Source organism: Amblyraja radiata, chromosome 16, assembly GCF_010909765.2.
Source record: "Amblyraja radiata isolate CabotCenter1 chromosome 16, sAmbRad1.1.pri, whole genome shotgun sequence".
NCBI classification, from domain to species: domain Eukaryota; kingdom Metazoa; phylum Chordata; class Chondrichthyes; order Rajiformes; family Rajidae; genus Amblyraja; species Amblyraja radiata.
The window spans coordinates 13,059,391-13,082,211 of record NC_045971.1 but is presented as its reverse complement, the minus strand read 5'-3'; the positions used below and the strand labels follow the sequence as shown (position 1 = coordinate 13,082,211).

The window sequence follows — 22,821 nt, the reverse complement described above, 5'->3', positions numbered from 1 at the left end:
TATGCAAATGAAAGTGTTCACATCATCTTATTATTTGCCTTAAATCAGGTTTTGTTCTGAATTTCTTTACCTCTGCATGCAATTTCTAGCATAAATAAAATTACAGACAATAAGTGGGCCTTTTACAGGTCACACAATTCCTATCCTGATACTGACATGGCAAGTGAACAATGAGGCATTGAATGTAATATAATGACATGCCATTTGTAATAAACTCTGTGGCTTACCTCAAAGTAATCACTAATTTTATGTCCCCTTGGGTTATTTTTGCCTACAAAGAAACAAAAGAAGTATTAGCAATAAGATAAAATAATTCCTTTAAACAATTAAAAAGATGAAATCCATTTTCCAATCTTCTACAAATGAAACAATCTGCACAAGTTGCTCTAACAATATAACAAAAAATCTATAATCCACCAACAGACTATTTAAAATTTTCAATGTCTCGCACCTGGCTCACGAGGTAACAGTTGCTGCATACGTTTGCCACTTACTGGGCCTTTGGTCTCCTTTTATACTTACCCCTAATTCACTAACATCTAGAAATAGGACTTAAAATGTGCTGGGGTATTAAGACAATTAACATCTAATAATCTGGAAAATCTGCTAGTCCAGTACCAGAGTACCAAATGTGCCAGGTAATCAAGAGTTTTACTGTAGTTCATTTCATATGCATTAATTTACAACTGAGAATGTGAAAGGGACGGTGAAGACATCCAAGGCAGGAGACTCAAAATGACCCATCAAGTTTGGCTGGGTAGCAGGACTGGCACAAGTTGAATGTTACTTTGTGGGACTGGGGAAATTGTCCATGCTCCTGCAGCTCAAGTAATATTGTCAATAGCAAATGTGCTCAATTCTAATACTGGCCTCTAAGTTATGCAATTGGAGCCATTTGAATAAGTGTCCCATTTCCACTCATCATGGCATTCAGCAGTGTTGACATGGGCATGGGTCAACGTTCGTCAAACCCAATTTCCAATGCTTCTCTTAAATGCTCCTTTCCTTCTAATTTGGGGAATGGGGAGGAGGATAGCGCAAGGTCATTACGTCGAAAAACATTGAAGGAGATATAGAACACATTGCATCTATGGAGATGTACCCAATTTCAATTTCACATGGTTAGAACACTAATGCGCCACATCATTTACAAATAGTTCTGCTATAAAGCAATAGTTGCATTTCTCAGAAAACTCACTTTATAGAAAATCATGTACAAAAGCACATAATACAAAAGCAATTTTGTCAATGGGGGTTAAGGGCTGGAGAGTTTCAGATTCGCAGGATTTTCATGAACCAAAACGCTCTTTTCAATAGCCATGTTTTTTTTGCTATTGCAAGCTAAAATATTCAACACAATATGGTCATAATTTAATGATATTTCATTGCGCAAGCATCTTTAGAAGCGATTGCATGATGAAATGTGCCTGCATTCTTAAAATGCAATGGTGTCTAATTACTGCAAGAAGTTTTTGTTTCTAGATGGTTTTCCTCCCCCATGAGTGTTTTTTTAATGCTTTTCAATGTCAAAGTAACATTTAAGTGGTTCTCTAGTTCCCAATTGAGAAATCTTGTTGTAACCAATTTGGGCCACATAATATAAATATTGTTTATTAAATTGTCAAATGTATTATATTCAATTAGCGTTATGGAAGCAACAGAACTACCTGCATGGTTCTTGGCAGGCACAGTTTTCGATGTTTTTTTAAAAATCAATTGTTTTGTAAATCCTAATCTCGTCAAAACAGACTAGGTTCTAGGTTCTATTGCTAAATAAAGTACTTGAACTGCACCAAGGGGCAGTGGGAATATGGAAAAATCTCAACAACTGAGATTTCTGAATATCATTGGTGAAGATTGTTCGTTTTTTTGTGATGAAACAGCAGGGCCCTGGGAATAATTGGTTACCTTCACTCAGACAAACAAAGTAGATCAAATAATCATTTTCTCTGGAATAAATAACCACTGTATTTAAAAAGGCATCTCCTTGTTGTATTGAACATGGCAGCACACTAAACATTTGTCCGATCATGTGAAGCACATTTGTTCTTTCTGTGCCAGGGTAATATACAAATACAAATTATGAATGTAAACAAGGGACATTTTAAGTGCTTTAGATTTTCCCAATGCAAAATTTAATTACAATTAAGTAAGGATGAGAAACTAATATGGTGTAAATATAAGGAAAAGGGCGTATTAGAGCAACCTATGCAAATATATCTTCAAAACAAAATGTATGGCTGGTATCCCTTTCATCGGTAACATGTTATTTTCCAAATTAAACTTATTCTCAGTGAGCTTTAACAGTAATATGCCATATGTAAAGGACAATTTCTAGCAGAAAAGCACCTCACCTTGATTGGCATCATTGTAAGGATCTGCCTTTCTCTTCCTTGCTCTTTGCTCATTTTGCTTCTTCTCTGGTGTCTAGGAGAAAAATAGAAAAAAATCCTAAGAACATTTAAATGTTTCTGGTCTGTAAAATTCAATAAATGACAGAAACGTTTAAGATAACCATCCCACAAATTCATGGGGAAGAATAAAAAGTGAGAATTAAGAGGAGACATTACCACATACAGACCAACCAGCAACATATAGGCTGAACACATTCTTCAAATAAAGGACAATCCAAAAGCTGCCAATTGATCAATAATCAAGAAGTCGTATTGGGATTATTCCAGAAGTGGCGGCGCTGTTGAACGGCTGCGGCTCGCCTGCAGTCCGTCTGTTATTACTTTTTTGTGTTGTTTTTTTTGTCTTGTTTAGTTAAATTTTTGGTTATTAGGTTGTGTTACGTGTGTGGGGGGGGGCTGAAACAGGGCTTTCTGTCTCTCCCTTCGGGGGAATGCGACTTTCTTGTCGTATCCCCCTTCTCTGCCTCCGTCTGCGCTGAGGCTTAATGGCAGAGCTGGCGTCCTCCAACCTGCGACCGACCTCGAGGCTCCGGAGGCAGAGCCAGCCAGTACTCACCAACGCGAGGCTGGCCGTCTTCGAGCTGTGGCGGCGTTCGGGCAGGGCACGACTCGGCGCTCCTGTGAGGGCGGCCCGGCTCGGGGCTGGAACGGCGCTCCCGTGAGGGCGGCCCAGCTCGGGGTTGGAACGGCGCTCCGGTGGCTGAGGCGGCGTTCTGGCGGCGGCGACCTGAATCCGGGGCACGGCTGCGGGCCAGCAGGCGACATCGTTAGCAGCTCGCAGGTCACAGGCTGGTGCCTGTTTTCCGGAGCTCCTGCGGCAACAGCTGCGTCCGCTGGACTGGAAGGCGGCAGCTTCGACCACCCCGGGCCGCGGAGTTTGAACCGGCCCCTTCGCGGAGCTGACTTACCATCGCCCGGTGGGGTATCACCTCAACGCAGTGGGAGAAGAGGAGGGAAGAGACAGTAACCCTCAGATTTTTGCCTCCATCACAGTAAGGAGGTGCCTGGTGAACTCACTGTGGTGGATGTTAATTTGTGTTTATTGTGTGTTTTGTTGTTTATTACTACATGTATGGCTGCAGGCAACGACATTTCGTTCAGACCTAAAGGTCTGAATGACAAATAAAGGATCTAATCTAATATCTAATCTAATCTAATTAAACTTGCTCTCTAATCAGCATCTGCTGGTGCATCACAGCTTCATTCTGTTAAAGGAGGTCAGTCACTCACTGTCTGGAAACAGCCAGTTTACTCCACCAGTTGAAGAAGTTGGACATCACAGGCTTGCTTTTCAATTTGCTGATGACACAAACTTTCCTTTCATATAATGGCACTAAAGATCAGATTTCAAAAGATGCCGCACAGAACTAAAAAGAGGGCTCCAGATATCAGCTGCAATCCACAGCCACCATACAGATATCCTTGCACATGTTGGGATTTGAACGTACTGAAACAAGATTATTAAAAATTTTTAAAGCAGGAGTCTTCAGCATCACACTGGGGTGGAAGGAATTACCATTTAAATTTGAATTTGTGTCCAAGGAACATGCTGTTTTCTTTGGCAACTTGTCAGTTCAATGTGACCTTGGAGGTTACAAGAATACGAGTCCCAAAGATGATGTAACTTTTGCTTGTCTCGTACATACAAATCAATACATCCATGATGCATCCACAGTGTACAAATACTGACCTCTGATTCCTTGTCACTTAGCGATCCCAAGCTACACAAGCTTTGGTTGGACGACTCATTTACTGGTATCTACAAAAGAAAAGAGCGCTGATTTTTCTCCCCCAATCCTTTAATCATCATTATTAAATATGCATCTAATATTAAACACAGTTTTACAATGATTATCTGTTGCAAATTCACCTTGTTCATAACAAATATTAACTGCAGTGCCCTAGAATGGAATATATTTAGTTCAGGAAAATTAACTAAAGGCCCTTCAAATTTGTACTAATGACTATTCAAGACATCATTTTTAGAAAGACATACCAATAATTATTTTAGATAACCACGCTACTGAAGAACCTGGTCAGGACCTGAACAATAAAACCATCTAACTGAGCATGCAGATGGGTGTTGACGGAACCAAGTCGAGGGGAAGATCTACTTTAACTCATCCTCACCAGTATACATGTTACAACACATCACCTCATTACAATGGCGGTGATATAATGAAGATTACAGTGCGCGTGGAAACAAAAGCATGTCTCTACATGCGGGATCTATGGAATCATCTTTACAACTCCGACTAAGTTATGTTCAACACGTAGGAATACTGGTTCATCAGATGAAGGTAGTACGTGATATTTAGTAGTATGTTTTCCTCATTTTGATATGTTGCCATGAGACCCCTCAGAATCCAGGGAATTAATGCTTGGGATACCAATCCCTCTTAATGTATGTACCTTTACCTATGTGGGAGACTCTCCACAGTTTCACAGCACCACTTCACACTACCGAGGAGCTTAACACCAAAGATACTATAGCGGAGCCCACCCCAACAACAGGAATGATTCAGCATAAATTTAGCAAGTCAACAGCACAACATCATTAGTTGAATGCTATTCAACCCCAATCTGTAACTTCATGCCAGTTGTTGACACATTATCATGAACCAACCCTAGACCTGTATTTGTGACTATATGCTTGAAACAACACGAGGCAGACCTCAAAATGAATCCTTATCCGCAAAGCAACATGGGACAACATATGTATTAAGCTGCAGAAAGAGCATGCTATTGAAAGCTAGGCACAATCAATTAGATTATCTTCAAGGTCTGCAATTATATCATCTTGTGAATAGTGGTGGATCATTAAATGGCAATGAAACGTGGATATCTGTTGTCAATGAAAGTGAAGTCAAGACCATTTGTCATAAGCACCAGAAATTAACAGAACAATGAAATTCTTACTTGCTGTGGCTTTACAAGTACATTAGACGCAGCAACAAAATTGAATATACAATAAATTATCAGTTATACTTAGTAAACTAGTCACGATCGTACAAAAACCAAAAAGGTAAAATAAAAGTAGAGCAATCACGGTGGTGTGCAACCACAGGAGATGTAATACCTAGCCCTATACCTCCATCCACAAATCCACGCAGGGACCCCAGCAGTCCTTCTAAGTGTGACCAAGGTTTATATGCCCACCCTCTAACCTCATCTACTGCATTTGGTGGTCCTGATGTGGCCTCCTTTACAATCAACAAAACCAAGTGCAGACTAGGGGACCTTTCCGCCAAGCACGCGCACAGTCCACAAAGCCTGCTGCAGCTCCCAGTCGCTAACCATTTTAACTCCCATTCTAACCTTTCTGTCCTGGGCCTCCTCCATTACCAGAGGAGGCCATACATATGCAAACTGGAGAAACAGCACCTCATATTCCGTTCAGGTAGCTTACAATATAACTTTAAATATGTAAAAAGGAAAAGATTAGTGTAGACAAATGAAGGCCCCTTACAGAGACAGGTGAATTTATAATGGGAAACAAGGAAATAGCAGAACAGTTAAACAAGTACTTTGGTTCTGTCTTCACTAAGGAAGACACCAACAATCTCCCAGAAATACTAGGAGACCGAGGATCGAGTGGGAGGGAGGAACTGAAGGGAATCCACATTAGCCAGGAAATGGTGCTTGGTAAACTGTTGGGAATGAAGGCAGATAAATACCCAGGGCCTGATGGTCTGCATCCCAGAGTACTCAAGGAGGTGGCCCTAGAAATCGTGGATGCATTGGTGATAATTTTCCAATGTTCTCTCGACTCTGCATCAGTTCCTGGGGACTGGAGGGTAGCCAATGTAACTCCACTTAATAAGAAAGGAGGGAGAAAGAAAATGGAGAATCCTTCTCTCCAGAGATGCTGCCTGTCCCACTGAGTTACTCCAGCTTTTTGTGTCTATCTTCGGTTTAAACCAGCAACTGCAGTTTCTCCTTACACACGGGGAATTATAGACCAGTTGGCCTTACATCGGTAGTGGGGAAGTTGCTTGAGACGATTATTAAAGATGTTATAGCAGTGCATTTGGAAAGCAGTGACAGGATCGGTCAAAGTCAGCATGGATTTATGAAGGGGAAATCATGCTTGACTGATCCTTGAATTTTTTGAGGATGTAACAAGTAGAATGGACAAGGGAGAGCCAGTGGATGTGGTGTATCTGTTCTTACAAAAAGCCTTTGACAAGGTCCCACACAACAGATTAGTGTGCAAAATTAGAGCACATGGTATTGAGGGTAGGGGATTGACTTCGATCGAGAACTGGTTAGGATCCAGGAAGCAAAGAGTAGGAATTAATGGGTCCTTTTCAGAATGGCAGGCAGTGACTAGTGGGGTGCCGCAAGGCTCGGTGCTGGCTGGGCCTGTTATTTACAATAAATATATATTAACGATTTAGACGAGGGAACTAAATGTGGCATCTCCAAGTTTGCGGATGACGCAAAACTGGGTGGCAGTGAGAGCTGCAATGAGGATGCTATGAGGCTGCAGGGTGACTTGGATGGGTTGGGTGAGTATGCAGATGCATGGCAGATGCAATATCATGTGGATAAATGTGAGCGTATCCACTTTGGTGGCAAGAACAGGGAGGCAGATTATTATCCGAATGGTATCAGATTTGGAAAAGGGAGGTGCAACCAGACCTGGGTGTGCTTGTACATTAATCACTGAAAGTAAGCATGCAGGTACAGCAGGCAGTGAAGAAAGCTAATGGCATGTTGGCGTTCATTGCGAGAGGATTTGAGTATAGGAGCAAGGAGGTCCTACAGCAGTTGTACAGGGCCTTGGTGAGACCGCACCTGGAATATTGTGTGCAATTTTGGTTTCCTAATTTGAGGAAGGACATTATTGCTTTGAGGGAGTGCAACTTAGGTTCACCAAGTTAATTTCAGAGATGGAGGGACTGACATATGATGGAAGAATGGGTCGACTGGGCTTGTATTCACTGGGATTTAGAAGGAGAGGGGATCTTATCGAATCATATAAAATTCTTAAAGGATTGGACAGGCTAGATGTAGGAAACATTTTCCCGATGTGGAGGGTGTCCAGAACCACAGTTTAAGAAATAGGGGTAGGCCATTTAGGATTGAGATGAGGAAAAAAAAATTTCCCCAGAGAGTTGTGAATCTGTGGAATTCTCTGCCACATTAGGCAATGGAGGCCAATTCACTGGAGAATTTTCAAGAGAGTTAGATTTAGCTCTTCAGGCTAAAGAAATCAAGGGATATGGGGGAAAAACAGGAATGGGGTACTGATTTTAGATGATCAGCCATGATCATATTGAACGACGGTGCAGGTTTTCTACAACCCAGCAGAATGAGCACTGAGTGCTCCAATTTTAGTTAACCTACCAACAACACCCCACACACCCATTTCTGCTACTATCCATTTTATCCCTATTCCCCTTCCCCTATATTTCTTCCTCCGGCATCATATTTTGCAAATCTTCTCCATTCTCAAAGCCTTTTGCCTTCTTCCCATCTCTGGGCTCTGTGCTTTGTTTATCCATATGCCAATCAACCCCCTCCCCCCCCCCCTCCGCTCTATCCATTTGTCTAAATTTGTCCCCTCCTCGTAACTCTTCCAGCATTCTCCCCCCCCTTCCACAATCAATCAGTCTGAAGGCTCCCAACCCAAGAATCACCTACGCTGATCTCCAGAGATGTTGCCTAACTTGCAGTTACTCTAGCGGCGTGTCCATTTTGTAAACCAGCATCTGCAGTTATGTGTGTATAGAGCACTCATAGTAATTCAAAATCTGCAGTGTTTCAATGCAGAGGTGATATTGTGGTTAGCGTTGTGCAGGGTGGTTCAAGAACCTGATGGGAGAAAACTGATCTTGAACCTGGATATAATAGATTTGGGCTCCAAAATGTTCTTCCTGATGGTAGCAGCAAGATGATAGTCTTTGATGATAGTTGCTAACTTCTTAAGGTGTGCTTCCTGTAGATTCCTGCGATGGTGGGGAGGTCAGTACCCATGATACACCAGACAATGTCTACCACCTTCTGCAGCCTCCTTCATTCCTGAGTGTTCATATTTCCAAACCAGGCTGCAATGCAACCCGTCAGTACCCTTTCCACCACACATTTGTAGAAATTCAGTTGAACATTCAGTGACATGCTGAATTTCAAACTTCTGAGAATTAGAGCCATTGATGTGCTTTCTTTGTGATTTCAATGTGCTGGGTCCAGGACAGATCAGAGATGTGTATACCCAGGAACCTGAAGCTGTTAACTCTCTCCACCATTTCCCTGTCAAAGACGACAGGTAACTGATTCCTTGGTTTTCCCTTCCCAAAGTCAACAAGCATCTCTTTGGTCTTTCTAAATGCTAGACCAACTCATCTCTGATAACAATCTACGAAGACTACATGAAAATATTTCACCATCTTGCGCTCTTCATGTGTCACTCAGGGCAACAATGACAATGCCAAAGCATTCAAGTTTCCAGGCTAGAGATGATGGAGTAATTTTCACGTCAGTCACTGTCAGTGATAGTTCATATTGAGTGGAAGTATCCTGTGTGTGTGACTTTTTAAAACTTGGGATAGCTGTTGCTTATAAAACTACTAACTTTATAAGCAACAGCTTATGGATTCAGAATCAAAGCCAGATTAGATATAACTAATCCACTGCCTTCTTTCCACAATTCCTTTTGGTAAACAAAGAACCTGGACACTGCTACATTTCAGAAGATGGACAGGAGAGTCACAGTATTAAGTAATAAATAATTCTGTACTTCAGGAATATCCGTCAGCAAGAGAAGAAAACATGCAACTGACTGCAATTCAGGCCTTTCTCACTCCTACCCACAGTTCCGATCAAGTTCACGTTGTAGGAGTAGAATGAGGCCATTCGGCCCATCGAGTCTACTCCGCCATACAATCTGATCTCTGCCTCCTAATCCCATTTTCCTGCCTTCTCCCCATTAGCCTTGACAACCGTTCTAATCACGAATTTGTCTATCTCTGCCTTAAAAATATCCACTGACTTAGCCTCCACAGCCCTCTGTGGCAATGAGTTCCACAGATTAACTACCTAGTCCTAGACTTTCCAACCAGTGGAAACATCCTGTCCACATCCACTCTATCTATGCCTTTCATTATTCTGTAAGTTTCAATGAGGTCCCTCCTCAACCTTCAAAACTCCAGCGAGTAGTGGGTCCCACAACAACCCCGCTGGAATGCAAGACCATTCAAAATGGGAACTCTGCGAAAGTCATTGCGCACTGCCAATGAGGATCCATGTTCATAAGCATAATTTCTTAAATACAAACATGAATTAGGAGCACTTGCCCCCTCAAGCATACTCCACAATGTATCGAGATTATGGTCTTTCTGACTGCAACATGACTTTGGCATTCAACACTACTCGCAGTAACCTCTCACCCTTGCTGATCAAAAATCTACTTCTGCCTTAAAAATATTCAAACACTGCAGTCATTGCACATTTAAACAGATAGAGCCTGCTATACTGGATGACTCATGCATTCATTTTGATTTTGGCATGGAGAAATTTAACATTAGCCGTTCAATAGTGTTATTGCCAACAGCCCCCTTGGGCTATGCTATTAAATTCCTCCACTCAATGTGGTATAACCAAGCAGCGTTGCAGAACCTATTTCACAATGCCAACATTAGGAATGTGAGGGATAACACATGAATAGGAACTTTCCAGACAGCCTGGATTGAGTGAGAGATGGAGTTTATTGCATGAGATGAGAAATTGGACGTTTCCTTATTGGATACCGCAATCAGCTAAATTAGATCACTTCCATCACCTTAAACATTCACAGTCCAAATCATCAGCACACTGTGGCCACGATCAATAAACTATTTCAAACTGCAGCTCACCAAAGTTATTTTAACAGGATCTCGCCAAATCAAAGTATCGCAAGCACATAGGTGCAGCACAATCTGCAAGGTCCCCTAAAAGTCCCACACTGTCCTGGCTTGGAAATAGATAGAAATTTCTCGTCCAACACCTGGTGCACACTGGGGGCCTATAATGAAGTTCTGCATTGAAACTCTGTCAGAATTAGAACCGTCCAGAGGTAAACTTAAGCACAAGACTAATCAGCCCCTTCGGGCAAAAAATAAAAATAAAACTTAACTTAAGTCATAAGGTGATAGTAGAATTAAGCCATTCGGCCCATCCGTCATTCAATCATGGCTGATCTATCTCTCGCTCCTAACCACATTCTCCTGCCTTCTCCCCATAACCTCCGACACCGGTACTAATGAGGAATCTATCTCTGCCTTAAAAATATCCACTGACGACCTCCACAGCCTTCTGTAATAAGAATTCCACAGATTCACCACCCTGACTAAAGAAATGTATCCTCATCTCCTTCCTAAAAGAATGTCCGTTAATTCTGAGGCTATGACCTCTAGTCCTAGATTCTCCCACTAGTGGAAATATCCTCTCCACATCCACTCTATTCAAGCCTATCACTAATCTGTATGTTTGTATGTTTCAATGAGCCCCCCCCCCCCCATTCTTCCAAACTCCAGCGAGTACAGGCCCAGTGCTGACAAATGTTCATCATAGGTTAACCTACTCATTCCTGGGATACTTGATACTTTCTTGTAACCTCCTCTGGACCCTCTCCAGAGCTAGCACATCCTTCCTCAGATATGGTGCCCAAAACTGGTCACAATATTCCAAATGCGGCCTTACCAGTGCTTTATAGAGCCTCAGCATTACATCCCCGTTTTTGTATACAAGCCCTCTTGAAATAAATGCTAGCATTGAGTTTGCTTTCTCTACTACCAATTCGACTTGCAGATTAACTTTTGGGGAATCCTGCACTAGCACACCCAAGTCCCTTTGCAACTCTGATTTCTGGATTCTCTCCCCATTTCGAAAATAGTCTATGCCGTTATTCCTACTACCACAAAGCATGACTCCACACTTTGCTACACTATATTCCATCTGCCACTTCTCTGCCCACTCTCCCAACCTGTCTAAGTCCAGGCATTCAACCTCATTTTCTAAATTGTTCTTCAAGATAAATATAGCATTGATCAAAATTTCAAAGGGTGGCTACTGTTTCTTACTTTAGTGACTCCCATCCCTGTAAACCTTGCTTCAAGCAGCTCCTGCCGCCTCGGGTCGAGACTGTGCAATTCTTCCATCATTTCTACTGAAAAGGAATGAACACAATTTAGTTGATATAGTCTTATGGAAAGCACGTAATGTCAAAATGGCTACATAAATAGGAATAAACATTATAGTCAAAACCTTGCAGGTGCTCACTTCTTTAAAACAGTCATTCCTTAGTCAGCTCTCATCATCACATTAGTAGCATAATAAAATTGCTTCTGTATGCAAATAAACATGTTAACACCTTATAACATCTTTGCACCCGTTTCAGGCCCAACACATCACCTTTACACCTTTCAGGTAATCAGTGAACAGTGCAAAAAGTCAGGTCTCAACTACTATCATATTTTTTTCCCTAAATTACATAGCATCAAAACAAATTCAAAATAAGGGCAATGGTCAACATACAGAATTAATTATTCCCAGTCTAATTATTCCCACATTTCAAACCAGCAGCTGGGACATTTATATACATATAATTAAACAATCTGAAATGTAAACCAGCATCAGTTAAAAGTAACTATGAAATGACAACATTGGCATAAATGGACTTAATGAATCAGATGAGTTTTTAAAACGTAGGGAAGCGGGCTTCCCTCAACTTACAAACGATTCAGGTTACGTGGGACCAACCTAATGTAACCTGACACAGTAATATTTCCCACAAAGGCTTAACGCACAACTCAAAAGCTTCAAATAGATAAAACACGTCAATACAAGAAGATTGATTCTGCCAACCCAGGTATAGCAAAGCCACATCCAGCAAGGTCCCCTTTATGAACATTTAAATGGGAGAGCTGATTCACAAGCCTAGACACACAGCCTGACCCAGTCATGCCCACAGAATGTTCAAAAGGGAACTGCAGATGCTGAAGAAGGGTTTCGGCCCGAAACGTCGCCTATTTCCTTCGCTCCATAGATGCTGCTGCACCCGCTGAGTTTCCCCAGCAATTTTGTGTACCATGCCCACAGAATGACAGCTTTCATCTCACATCTGGGGTATCGCCTCGGCGCAGAGGGAGAAGAGGAGGGAAGAGACAGTAACTCTAAGACTTTTGCCTCCATCACAGTGAGGAGGTGTTTGGTGAACTCACTGTGGTGGATGTTAATTTGTGTTTATTGTGTTTTGTTATTATTACATGTATGGCTGCAGGCAACAGCATTTCATTCAGACCGAAAGGTCTGAATGACAAATAAAGGATTCAAATCAAATTCAAAATCCCAGACTCCACCGCTGCTGGTAGGACAAAAGTGGCAGAACAGTTGTAAAGTCTAAAGTAGCTCTGGCATTTCCATCATTGACTCCAGACGGAAAGAAAATCCAAGAGGTTAGATCACTGACAAGACCTTATTCTCCATCAGCTGATGAATCAGGGCTCTTCTGGGCTGAGCTGCAGCTGAAAGATTAGTAACAGTGGCTAAAGGCACCTAAAGTAGAAATAGGTGGGTGGGAAAAGATCAGAACAGCACCAGAAGGAATGGTAGGACGGGAAAACAAATCCTATTAGACTGAGGAAAGAAGACGAGGATAGTTAAGCATGACACTCATGATTTGGACACTGAGGATAACTCATTACGATAATTAAGATCACCATTAAAATGCAGAGGATTTATGTAATGCAGGCCTTTGTTTTGTGTCGTTTGGATGAGAATTTATCCAAGCTCTCTTAAACACTTAGAATAGGAGTATAAGAGAGTGCCATGTTGAATATAATAAAAATCACAGATTGTTTTACATTAGCAAATTGCTATAGTGCATCCTGTAAATAGTACACAATGCAGTTGCATTGCATTAGCAGTGGAGGGACTGAGTTCAGGGTGCTGGTTGCAAGCCCAATCAAAATCTGGCTGTGTCGTCCTGGAAGGTACGAGTTTCTCGAATCTCGTTGGAACTATATTTGTCTGGCATTCCAACACATTCCTAACTAGTGCTATGTTGGTGGTGGCAAGGAACTGTGAAATTAGGAGCTAAATCACACCTATTCATTGACACGCTCCTGTTTGCGTGTATGTTGTGTAGCTGGTAGTATTCTGAGATATAGGTTATACAGTCATTTAGATGGGCAAGGTTTGGTGCTGGGCCCGTTTCCGTTTTGTCATCTACATCAATGATTTGAAAGAAAACATTCAGGGCAAGATTTGCAAATTTGCTGATGATACAAAAGTGAGCGGTTTTGCAGATAGTGAAGATGGTTGTGAAAGATTGCAGCAGGATCTGGATCGATTGGCCAGGTGGGCGGAGGAATGGTTGATGGAATTCAATAATGACCATCAGTGCTCTGATGGTGAGAGATATAGGAAGAAAGTAATTGAAAGCCAAGGAGAGATTGTTACACATGGAGATTTTGACTGTGGTTATTGACTTGAGCCCAAAGTACTTCAGTTTTAGCTGCATACAGCCACAGAACTGATCATCATAGTTCGTGAGCAACCGATTTTTTATATTATAATAGAAAGTTAATAACTGACAAGAACAACTGAAGATAGTTGAACCTAGGGTACCACCTGTTGAACCCCAGCATTATTGGCTTGGAATAGTGTTAACTTGCCTTAAATAACCACATACTTGTCAACTAGGTATGACTTCAGATATTGAAGAGCTTTCAACTTTAGTTTTGCTTGGGCTCCATACCACTAGTTCAAATGTTACCCTGACGTCAAAGAAAGTTAATCATCTCATTGTTATTCAGGTCTTGTAGCTATTTTCAGAGCAAGGTTTTAATAAAGTCTGTGGCCAAGAGATTTTGCAGGACCCAAAATAAAAACTGCTAAGAAGGCCATTGGTCCCAGATGAAAGTACTGAAATACTTTCCATGGAACAAATTAAATATTGTACCACTGTTTTGGAGCCAAATTTGGAATAGAGAACAGAGAAAGCTCCAAGTTAAAGCACACCATTCTCGATTTGACAGTCCACTGTAAAATTCAGATGGATGTAAGCAATGCAAATAATATGGCCAACCACATATGCAAGCAGTAATGATTCCAAGGGGTTTCCTGAAATGTCAGCTTTTCCACAATTTTATAAAGTAAAATAAATCTCGATCTACTAATTACACTAACATTATTTCTTCTTTTTTGACTTCTTGGTTAGTTCGCAGAAGATGGTTATTTAAGCTTTTATGTTTCTCTTTCCTCGAATTCTTCACAGAAAACTGTGGAGGAAAAATGCCGTTATCTCCTAATTTCTCTTTTCAAACCATTTCAATCTATTTAGAGGCTTGGGACTCGAAGCACAAAAGAAAACCCTGATAAAGTTAATCAAGCATGTGTTAATTGAAGATGGATCCAATTACTTACAGGGAGATACTACAATACAGGAGACAACAGCAGGTAATCAGTCCTTATTAGAAACAGCACGTGGAACACAAAGGCAAAAAGCAAAAGAGGCAATAAGTACCAAATTAAGCAAAAGGGATTGCACATTGTGCAACAGGAGCAGCACCTCCCAACCCAACAATCATAAAACATATCCATCTGCTCATTTAAGAGGCAGAGTGAGGGTTAATGAGGTGCAAGTTAGAGGTGGAAATGGGCCCTTATTATGATGGAGCGCACGGGTAAGATAAACACCACAAGACCTTCTCATGCACCAACGTAACAATCCAACTTTTTCAACTACAGGCATATGATATTTTTCATATTGCCATGTTGGAATTTGAATTTGCAAACCATGATTCTTAGTCCAGCTGTTTATAAACATTGACATAGAGATCTGTTGGAAAATTTGTCACAAAACTAAGAAATGGACACCAAAATTTGCAAGAGAAAACAGAAGAGAAGTTGGATATCACATGAAGGGACAGATGGAGCAATTGAGGATGCCTATTTGAAGGAATACTGACAATTAGGAAGAACAGAAAATCTAAATAAGTGTACAGTTATTCAATATCAACTAGTATGGTGACCAGCAAACCGAATTGGATGGGCTGCAAGCTATAGGAAAAAGTCTAATGAAAATAGCAAATGAGACAATCACTGCTGGGGAAATGGGAACTGGAAAGAGATTGGATGAGAGACTGAGATCCAGGACAAAGTGGGAACCATGGGATAAATTAAAAACACCAACTGAATGGATGAAATCTTTCCTTACACAAAGAAGAAGTTTCAGAATCACAAATTATCTTTGCTCTGTAGGAAGTTTCAGTAAGTAAATGGTTTTGGTAGGACAGTTTGATGATAAGTCTCAAGATCCTATGATGGATGGCTAAATTCAGTGCCAGAAAAATTCAGCAGAACAAGTTGTGTGCGAGGAACAAATGTTAAATGTTATACTAACAAGAAATTTATATTGAAATATGTTGAATGGCTAATCACACATCTGTAGGTACAATTATGTGTTGAAATAAAAAAGTCATGAACCCATAATCTCAAATTTATAGTTACAGTCCCACACTGACTGACTTGGGAATTCACAGGCAGCTGCAATTACACTATGTCTAATGATACCACTCCATGGAATTGTTTGAGCTGTGACCTTAAAAGCGAACACTCTGATGTCAGTTAAATCACGGCAACTGTGCTACAAGCTGCTCATCTACAATCTTAATGTGTGCCTACTTACGCAAGCAAAAACATATTCAGTGATAGCTGGAAGAGATCAGTAAAGAAAATTGGGATGAAGCCAACATGTACCAACATTCTTACGGCCACATAAAATGGCCTCAAGCAGAGAACAGGGAACCTACCTGCCCCAGGTCATCTGTTGCCAGCACTGATTTATCCTAGTTTATTCTTGCTTCCATTCCCTCACCACCCTGCAATCAGTCTGAAGGGTCCCTGCCCAAAGTCACCTATACATTTTCTCCAGTGATGCTGCCTGACCCGCTGAGTTACTCTGCATTTTGTGTCTATCTTTGGTATAAACTAACATCTCCAATTATTTTTTATTGCACATTGTATGCAATTTTGATCTGATCTTAGCAACGTGATGACCACTGAGGGGGGAAAACACATGCTAAAAAGACATTTCTCTCTCGCTGCTGGCAAGTCTTGGTTTAATTAAAAAAACAAAATTATATTTGCACCAAAAACAATATTCAATGGCAGTAAAAATACAAAAATCTCAAGTATAAGAAACTGCACAGCTTCAGACCCAGCAGGGCAAAGTTATTGATTGTTGCCCAATTACATTTGACGTTATTAACTCAGTCCCTCATGACAGATTTCCCCGTTTATTTTGCTTTTTTAAAAAAAGACCAAAATGATAGCTACTGGAAAGACTAGCATCTCCCAAAGGTAATGGAGGTGTTTACATTGCTCAAAGAGGAACATTAAATTAATTACATCTGATTTTTGAACTTACTCCTTTAATTTGATTATAGACTTGGTCTTTGCTCCTGCTAAAATTAGATTTGCTTACAATTCCATTTAATAAACCCACAAATGTAAACACATTATCAAGCCTTTAAACATCTGAAAGCCTTACAGAATGAACTACTTCTCCAATACTTGAGGTATTTGTGTTGTGCAATTTTAAACAAAAACATTTAGTCATTTTAATCTCAGCACAGAAGATATCAGGAAAAAGTATAAATGGTAGAGACCTGATGAGAACAAAATTAACTATTAGCCAAACCTACAACACAGATCGCAATCAGCTACAGTGCTGTCCAGGAATGAAGTCTGAATGAAAAATGTACTTAGTTTATAAATACATTGTCCAGAAGCAAACCAATAAACAAATTTCAGATGGATAAGATGCATTACTACATCTAGCCTCGAAGTCAGGCAAGACAAAAGAAAATGTAGGCAAGATTTCCATTGTGACTGCTGCTAGGAAACGTATTGCATAAACAGGCTGGTCTAGAATTTTTCCATGCGCAAACAGCTGGTCAACAGTCGATGTGAAGGCCTACAAACAACCTGCACTCTGGGCCAAGATGAAAGGATTTTCATTTATATGTCATAATATTTCACTTCTTTATTGGAGCTAATAATTCACAGCTCCATCACTGCAAATGCTCAAGCATCCATGCTTGAGCTTTAATTCTAACATCTTTCATTGCACAAGGAATATAAATATTTGACCAGAATAGCATTTTAAGAAATGTTTTATAGGTGGAAAGATGGAGCATTTTGATTGTCTATATGGACAGAATTCGAGAGATTACACCTTTGGCTCCTGAATACGTAGCAAACAAAAGAACAGCTTACAAAAGGAACAAATACAAAATCCTTCCACACTGGTGATTGCAGATAGCCCAAATGATTGTAGGTCTGTAAATGATTGCAGATGGGAAGAACAGGGTATACAAATAATCTGAAAAAGGTATTCAAAAACTGGAATGTACAATTCAGGAGCCAATTCAAGTTAGTAAACAACTGACCACAGTTGTAGGCCAAAGTTTGGGGGAATGTTAACCCACGTCAGAATTTTGACGAATTAAAAAAAAAATCAAAGTGCAGGAGTAAATCAGCAGGTCAGGCACCATCTCTGGAAGACATGGATAGGTGATGTTTCGGGCCTGGACCCTTCTTCAAAAGGCTGCATTTTTCTGCTTGAAGAATATGTATTCTTCTCCTTGAGGAACACAGGTTTCAGCCACATATTTTAAGAACTTTCACCTTGTACAAAAACACTAAACACGTTTCCCTTGAACAAAATACAAACAGATTTATACTTAGATCAATTTGCTCCTTGTGATCATTACTATTGTTTTTTCTATATTCCATGTTCTGCCAGTCTCATTTTTTGCATTAATTTTGCAATTTTGCCAAATCTGCTGAACATCCTCACACACAAATATAACCTCAAACATTCTCAGTGGCTGAAACTCAATTCGACACCTCACAAGAAAAAACTTTGTGGGCCCTGAGAGTTGACAATGGAGGTAGCATAAAGCCAGGAATTCCCAATGGGCCCACAAAGGAAACAATGCATTTGAATCAGTCTGAAGAAGGGTCTCGACCCGAAACATCGTCTATCCCTTTGCTCCATAAATGCTGCCTCACCCGCTGAGTTTCTCCAGCTTTTGTCTACCTTCAATGCATTTGAATAGAGATGACTACAACATTATTTATATTGCTTTGACAAATCCCAAATTGGGAAATCTGTTCAATGAGCTGCAGAAGTAACCATATCTTTCATTGTCTCAGATAATGAAAAGTCTGAATTTTCCATATATTGTAAATTAAAGAACACCATCTACAAAAAATCAATATAGAGGCAGGTTCCTTTGATTGTGGAATGATATGAATAATTGAAGGATTTAATAAATAGTCTGATGGCAGGGTTCTCCGATTCAGAACTAACTTATTCAATCACAATGTTTGGAATTCCTTTTACGGAAGATGCCAAAGATTTGGAACATTCTCTCACAGAAGACTAATGTATTATTAAAAGGTTACAGAGCCAAGATAGGTGAAAGTAGCAATCCGATCTCATGATATGAATGAACAGTGGAATAGATTTTTGGGGATGAATGATATAAAGATGGATTAAACAATTCAGCTAATACAAGAATGTTTCAGGGACTGGAAAACTTGCAGAACATGTATCTTCACAGCTTGAAACTCCAGTAACATAGAAAGGAACAAGAAACTTATTGTATCGATCACGGCGTACAATGCTACATTATTGACATTAATTCAACCCTGCTCATCAGTATCAATAATGGGTGTGGCAGTTATGTAGACAATTAACATTTGTTTTATTCAGCTAGGCAATAATGACCAATAGGTCAGAAATCTGGTTTACTGTTGCAAGGAGGTCAAAGACAGTAAACTGAATCTGAAGCACAAACTTAAACCTGTACCGTAATTGCAAATAAATAATTTGTCAAGTACTGAAGACTTGAACTTTAGCATACTCAAAGAGCTAAAGGCAAAAATGTATCCCAACTACATTTATTTTATTATTACTGTTATGGGGTCCAATATATTCTTAGCAAATCATGATTCTATAATCATGATTTCTTACAACTTTTGATATTCGAACAAATGCCATCTGTAGCTAGAAATGTATTTAATTAATTGGGATGAAACATCCTTGCTCTCAAAATCTTTAAACGCAGTATTTGTTTACCTAATTTGGGAATTTTGATGCGTTTAATGAAAAATTGTGTTCCATTTGCAAACATGGACAATTTTTCACAGCTTGCTTCGTATAGCAGCACACAGATTTCCACATCACACTTCACATTTCTACATCACAGGGTAACACGGTGGTAGAGTTACTGCCCTACAGCACCAGAGACCAGAGTTTGATCCTGACTTTGGGTGCAGTCTGTATGGAGTTTGTATGTTCTCCCCATGGCCATGTGAGTTTTCTCAGTAATCTTCAGTTTCCTCCCACACTCAAGAAGTACAGGTTTGTAGGTTAATTGGCTTGGTAAATATAAATTGTCCCTAGAATGTGTAGGATTGCTTTCACATGGTTACGTGCTCAAAACATAAACTGCAGGTTAAAACATAAACTGCATGGTAATTTTACTTATCCACACGTACACTGCATTTTGGGAGTGGTGGAGAGCAGACAGAAATGTACTCATTGTACTTTTACAAAGTTGCAGGCTGTAAATTGTCCCCAAAAAGAACATACTGACATTACATAATTGGTTATATCACAAACAAATAAATGTAGTCTCCCGACTTGCTGTTGGTTTAGCAAAGTCAACAGCTGCTGGTTAAATACGAGGAGCAATCCTCCAAGTTAAAAATGGGTGGCTGAAAGTACGTTAAAACTGGACCCTAGAAAGTACACACACACACAATAGGGATCTGCTTTAGGTGAGTAGGAAAAATAGGACCTGACGTTTTTGCCAAGTCAGCAGTTATACTTGGAACAGCCATAGTCACATATTTGTGACTATGCACATTTCGGGACCCTTCGAGCAAACTCAAAGTCCAAAACTTCCATACAACTGACTGACAGCAAGTTCCAACCACACGCCGATTTGAATTAATGTAGTGAACCATAAACCTCCACAGATTTCCTAAAACTTAAAATGGGCAATCTATTTTTCTAATCAGGAAATGTCAATCCATTTATCTGAATGGAGATGAATGTGAGAAATAAAAAACATTAATTTACTTTCTTCTATAAAATGTGTTAATTAATTTAACTATTCACTGATTTGTATCTCCCAATCTTCATGCTCAAAAACAGATTTTCTATATTTTCCATAGCATATTTAATTATTAATACTGTATCACGCTTTTAAACCACAGTTCTGGACACCAACATGACTTGCTATACATCACGAGGGGACTAACAATTTATGATGCCCTGTGATCAGGAAATTAACAACCTAGTCAAACAAACTAGAGCCAGCTTCTTTGCAGAATTTCGCATAGTTCCAGCTTAGAGTAGTTTTAGCGACCTGCAATATGGAAATTTGGGGCTGAATATTTGTATTCTTATTAAGATCACTGAAAATAATTTATACCCATGGCACGAAGTCACAATATTTTCAAATATTAAAAATATCCTCAATGTCATTTTCCTTCCTGTCTGAGCCCCTCAAAATCTTTTAGAGTTTCTGATGGTGTGGTTCGTTTCAGACTAACAGAAACTTGCATCCCAGCTAAATCAAGGCTATTTTTAAGTATTCTCTTTAGTTTACAATTTAATGGTGCCATGTGTAAACTGACACTTTACACTGTTAATAGATAAGTTTAGTATTGAAGATAGAAATTTGCCTCAGTTTTCATGGAAGACCCGTGTTTGAAAATATTAGTGTTAATATAGGATAGAATGTGCACATGATATTATGTGCAGCTCATTAACTCTCCATTGTACTGAGCCTACATGTGAAGAATTACCAAATTACCAGCAGTGTATTAGTACACACGGAATCTGAAGAAGGGTCCCAACCCGAAACGTCGTCTATCCATTTCCCTTCACAGATGCTGCTTGACTTGCTAGGTTCCTTCACCAATTTGTTTTATGCTCCAGATTCCAGCATCTGTAATCTCTTGGGTCTCCACATGGACCAAGTCTCCACATGAATCTTTATTGTCAAAGGTCAGTCGGGGGCAAGCAGAGATTCATGACAAGACCATGGAAAAGATGGAGTGCCACCCATAACTTAGTAGCCCCCTCTCATCAAAGAACTTTGCCACACATTCTATATGCCATCATAGCTGATTGATTAAAAAGGTATTTTGAAGATCAGGTCCTCTAACCGAACAAAACATAATCGATCAGAAACCAGTAATCCTTGCCCTCCTAAAAGCCTGTGGATACTGAATCTCAAAACTTTGGAAAAATACCACTAAAATCTGTAAAATCCTCCAAGTGAAGACTGAGCAGTCAGTATGGTTTTGAGAACTCAGTGGAGAACACAGAAACCCCCTTGTAAGCATCAGGCAAAACAAACCACCTCCCAATCTACCCATCAGCCATGTTCTACCCTACCTGTGGAGGAAATGTGTAGGAAAGAACTGCAGATGCTGGTTTAAATCGAAAGTAGACACAAAATGCTGGATTAACTCAGCGGGCCAGGCAGCATCTCTGGAGAGATGGAATGGATGAACCTTGTTCAGAAGGGTCTCGACCCGAAACGTCGCCTATTCCCTCTCTCTATAGATGCTGCCTCACCCGCTGAGTTCCTCCAGCATTTTTGTCTACCTTAGATTTTTCCAGCATCTGCAGTTCTTTCTTTTTTTAAATTTTTTTTTATTAGAAGCAGTGTACAAAAGTATAAACCGCGGCATATGACAAAATACATTTATTGTACTGCTTCAATTTTAATTTTAGCTAAGAAGAAATAGAAGAGAGAAAGAGCAAGAAAAAAAGAAAATGAAAGAAAAAGTGAATGTGTAAGAATAGAACCCCTAAACTACCAAATAAATGTAGTTGAAGAGTGGGTAAATAAAAGAAATTAGAGAAACTTAAAGAAATCATAAGACAAAAACAGAAAAACCCCCAATAAAAAGTGATGATATACCTGCTTCTCTCCCCACCCATCACCCGGTCTGTAAATCGGTTTTAATCTGCAGTTCTTTCTTAAACTGATGTTTATCTAGATTGGAGGACTGCAGGTAACAATCTCAAACAGAACATCCAAGGAATTATTTAAAGAAACATAGCCATCAGTGTTCCAACAAACAGTGTCAACCACTTTTGCTGAAAACAGACCATTTCAGCCATCTTGGATTCCTCTTGGCGCCATAAAACACACAGGATAACTGATTATATGTCTGCCCACATTAATTTTGAATTGTAGTCACATGTTATCTATTTTATGATGGTCATCCAACCTTAGGATCATCATAATTAGGACCTGAAAGTACCCTGCCTAATATCCATTAATATCACCAACTTTCCTTTACAACTTTTAAAACTGTTTCAAAG

At 40.0% G+C, this 22,821-nt stretch overlaps 1 protein-coding gene across 5 annotated transcripts in view; it reads right to left on the bottom strand.

Annotated features, from left to right (window-relative positions):
• Positions 1-22,821, bottom strand: part of tlk2 (tousled like kinase 2) — an 88,984-nt gene that overhangs the window by 47,383 nt on the left and 18,780 nt on the right. For 4 of the 5 annotated variants that reach the window (XM_033035110.1, XM_033035112.1, XM_033035114.1 and 1 more), the window contains exons 2-5: positions 11,477-11,562; positions 4,105-4,173; positions 2,355-2,427; positions 228-271 (exon numbers count right to left, since the gene is read on the bottom strand). In XM_033035110.1, the coding sequence (XP_032891001.1) occupies positions 228-271; positions 2,355-2,427; positions 4,105-4,173; positions 11,477-11,562 (272 nt within the window). The remainder of the gene's footprint in view (positions 1-227; positions 272-2,354; positions 2,428-4,104; positions 4,174-11,476; positions 11,563-22,821) is intronic. The other variant, XM_033035111.1, reaches the window with a different exon arrangement.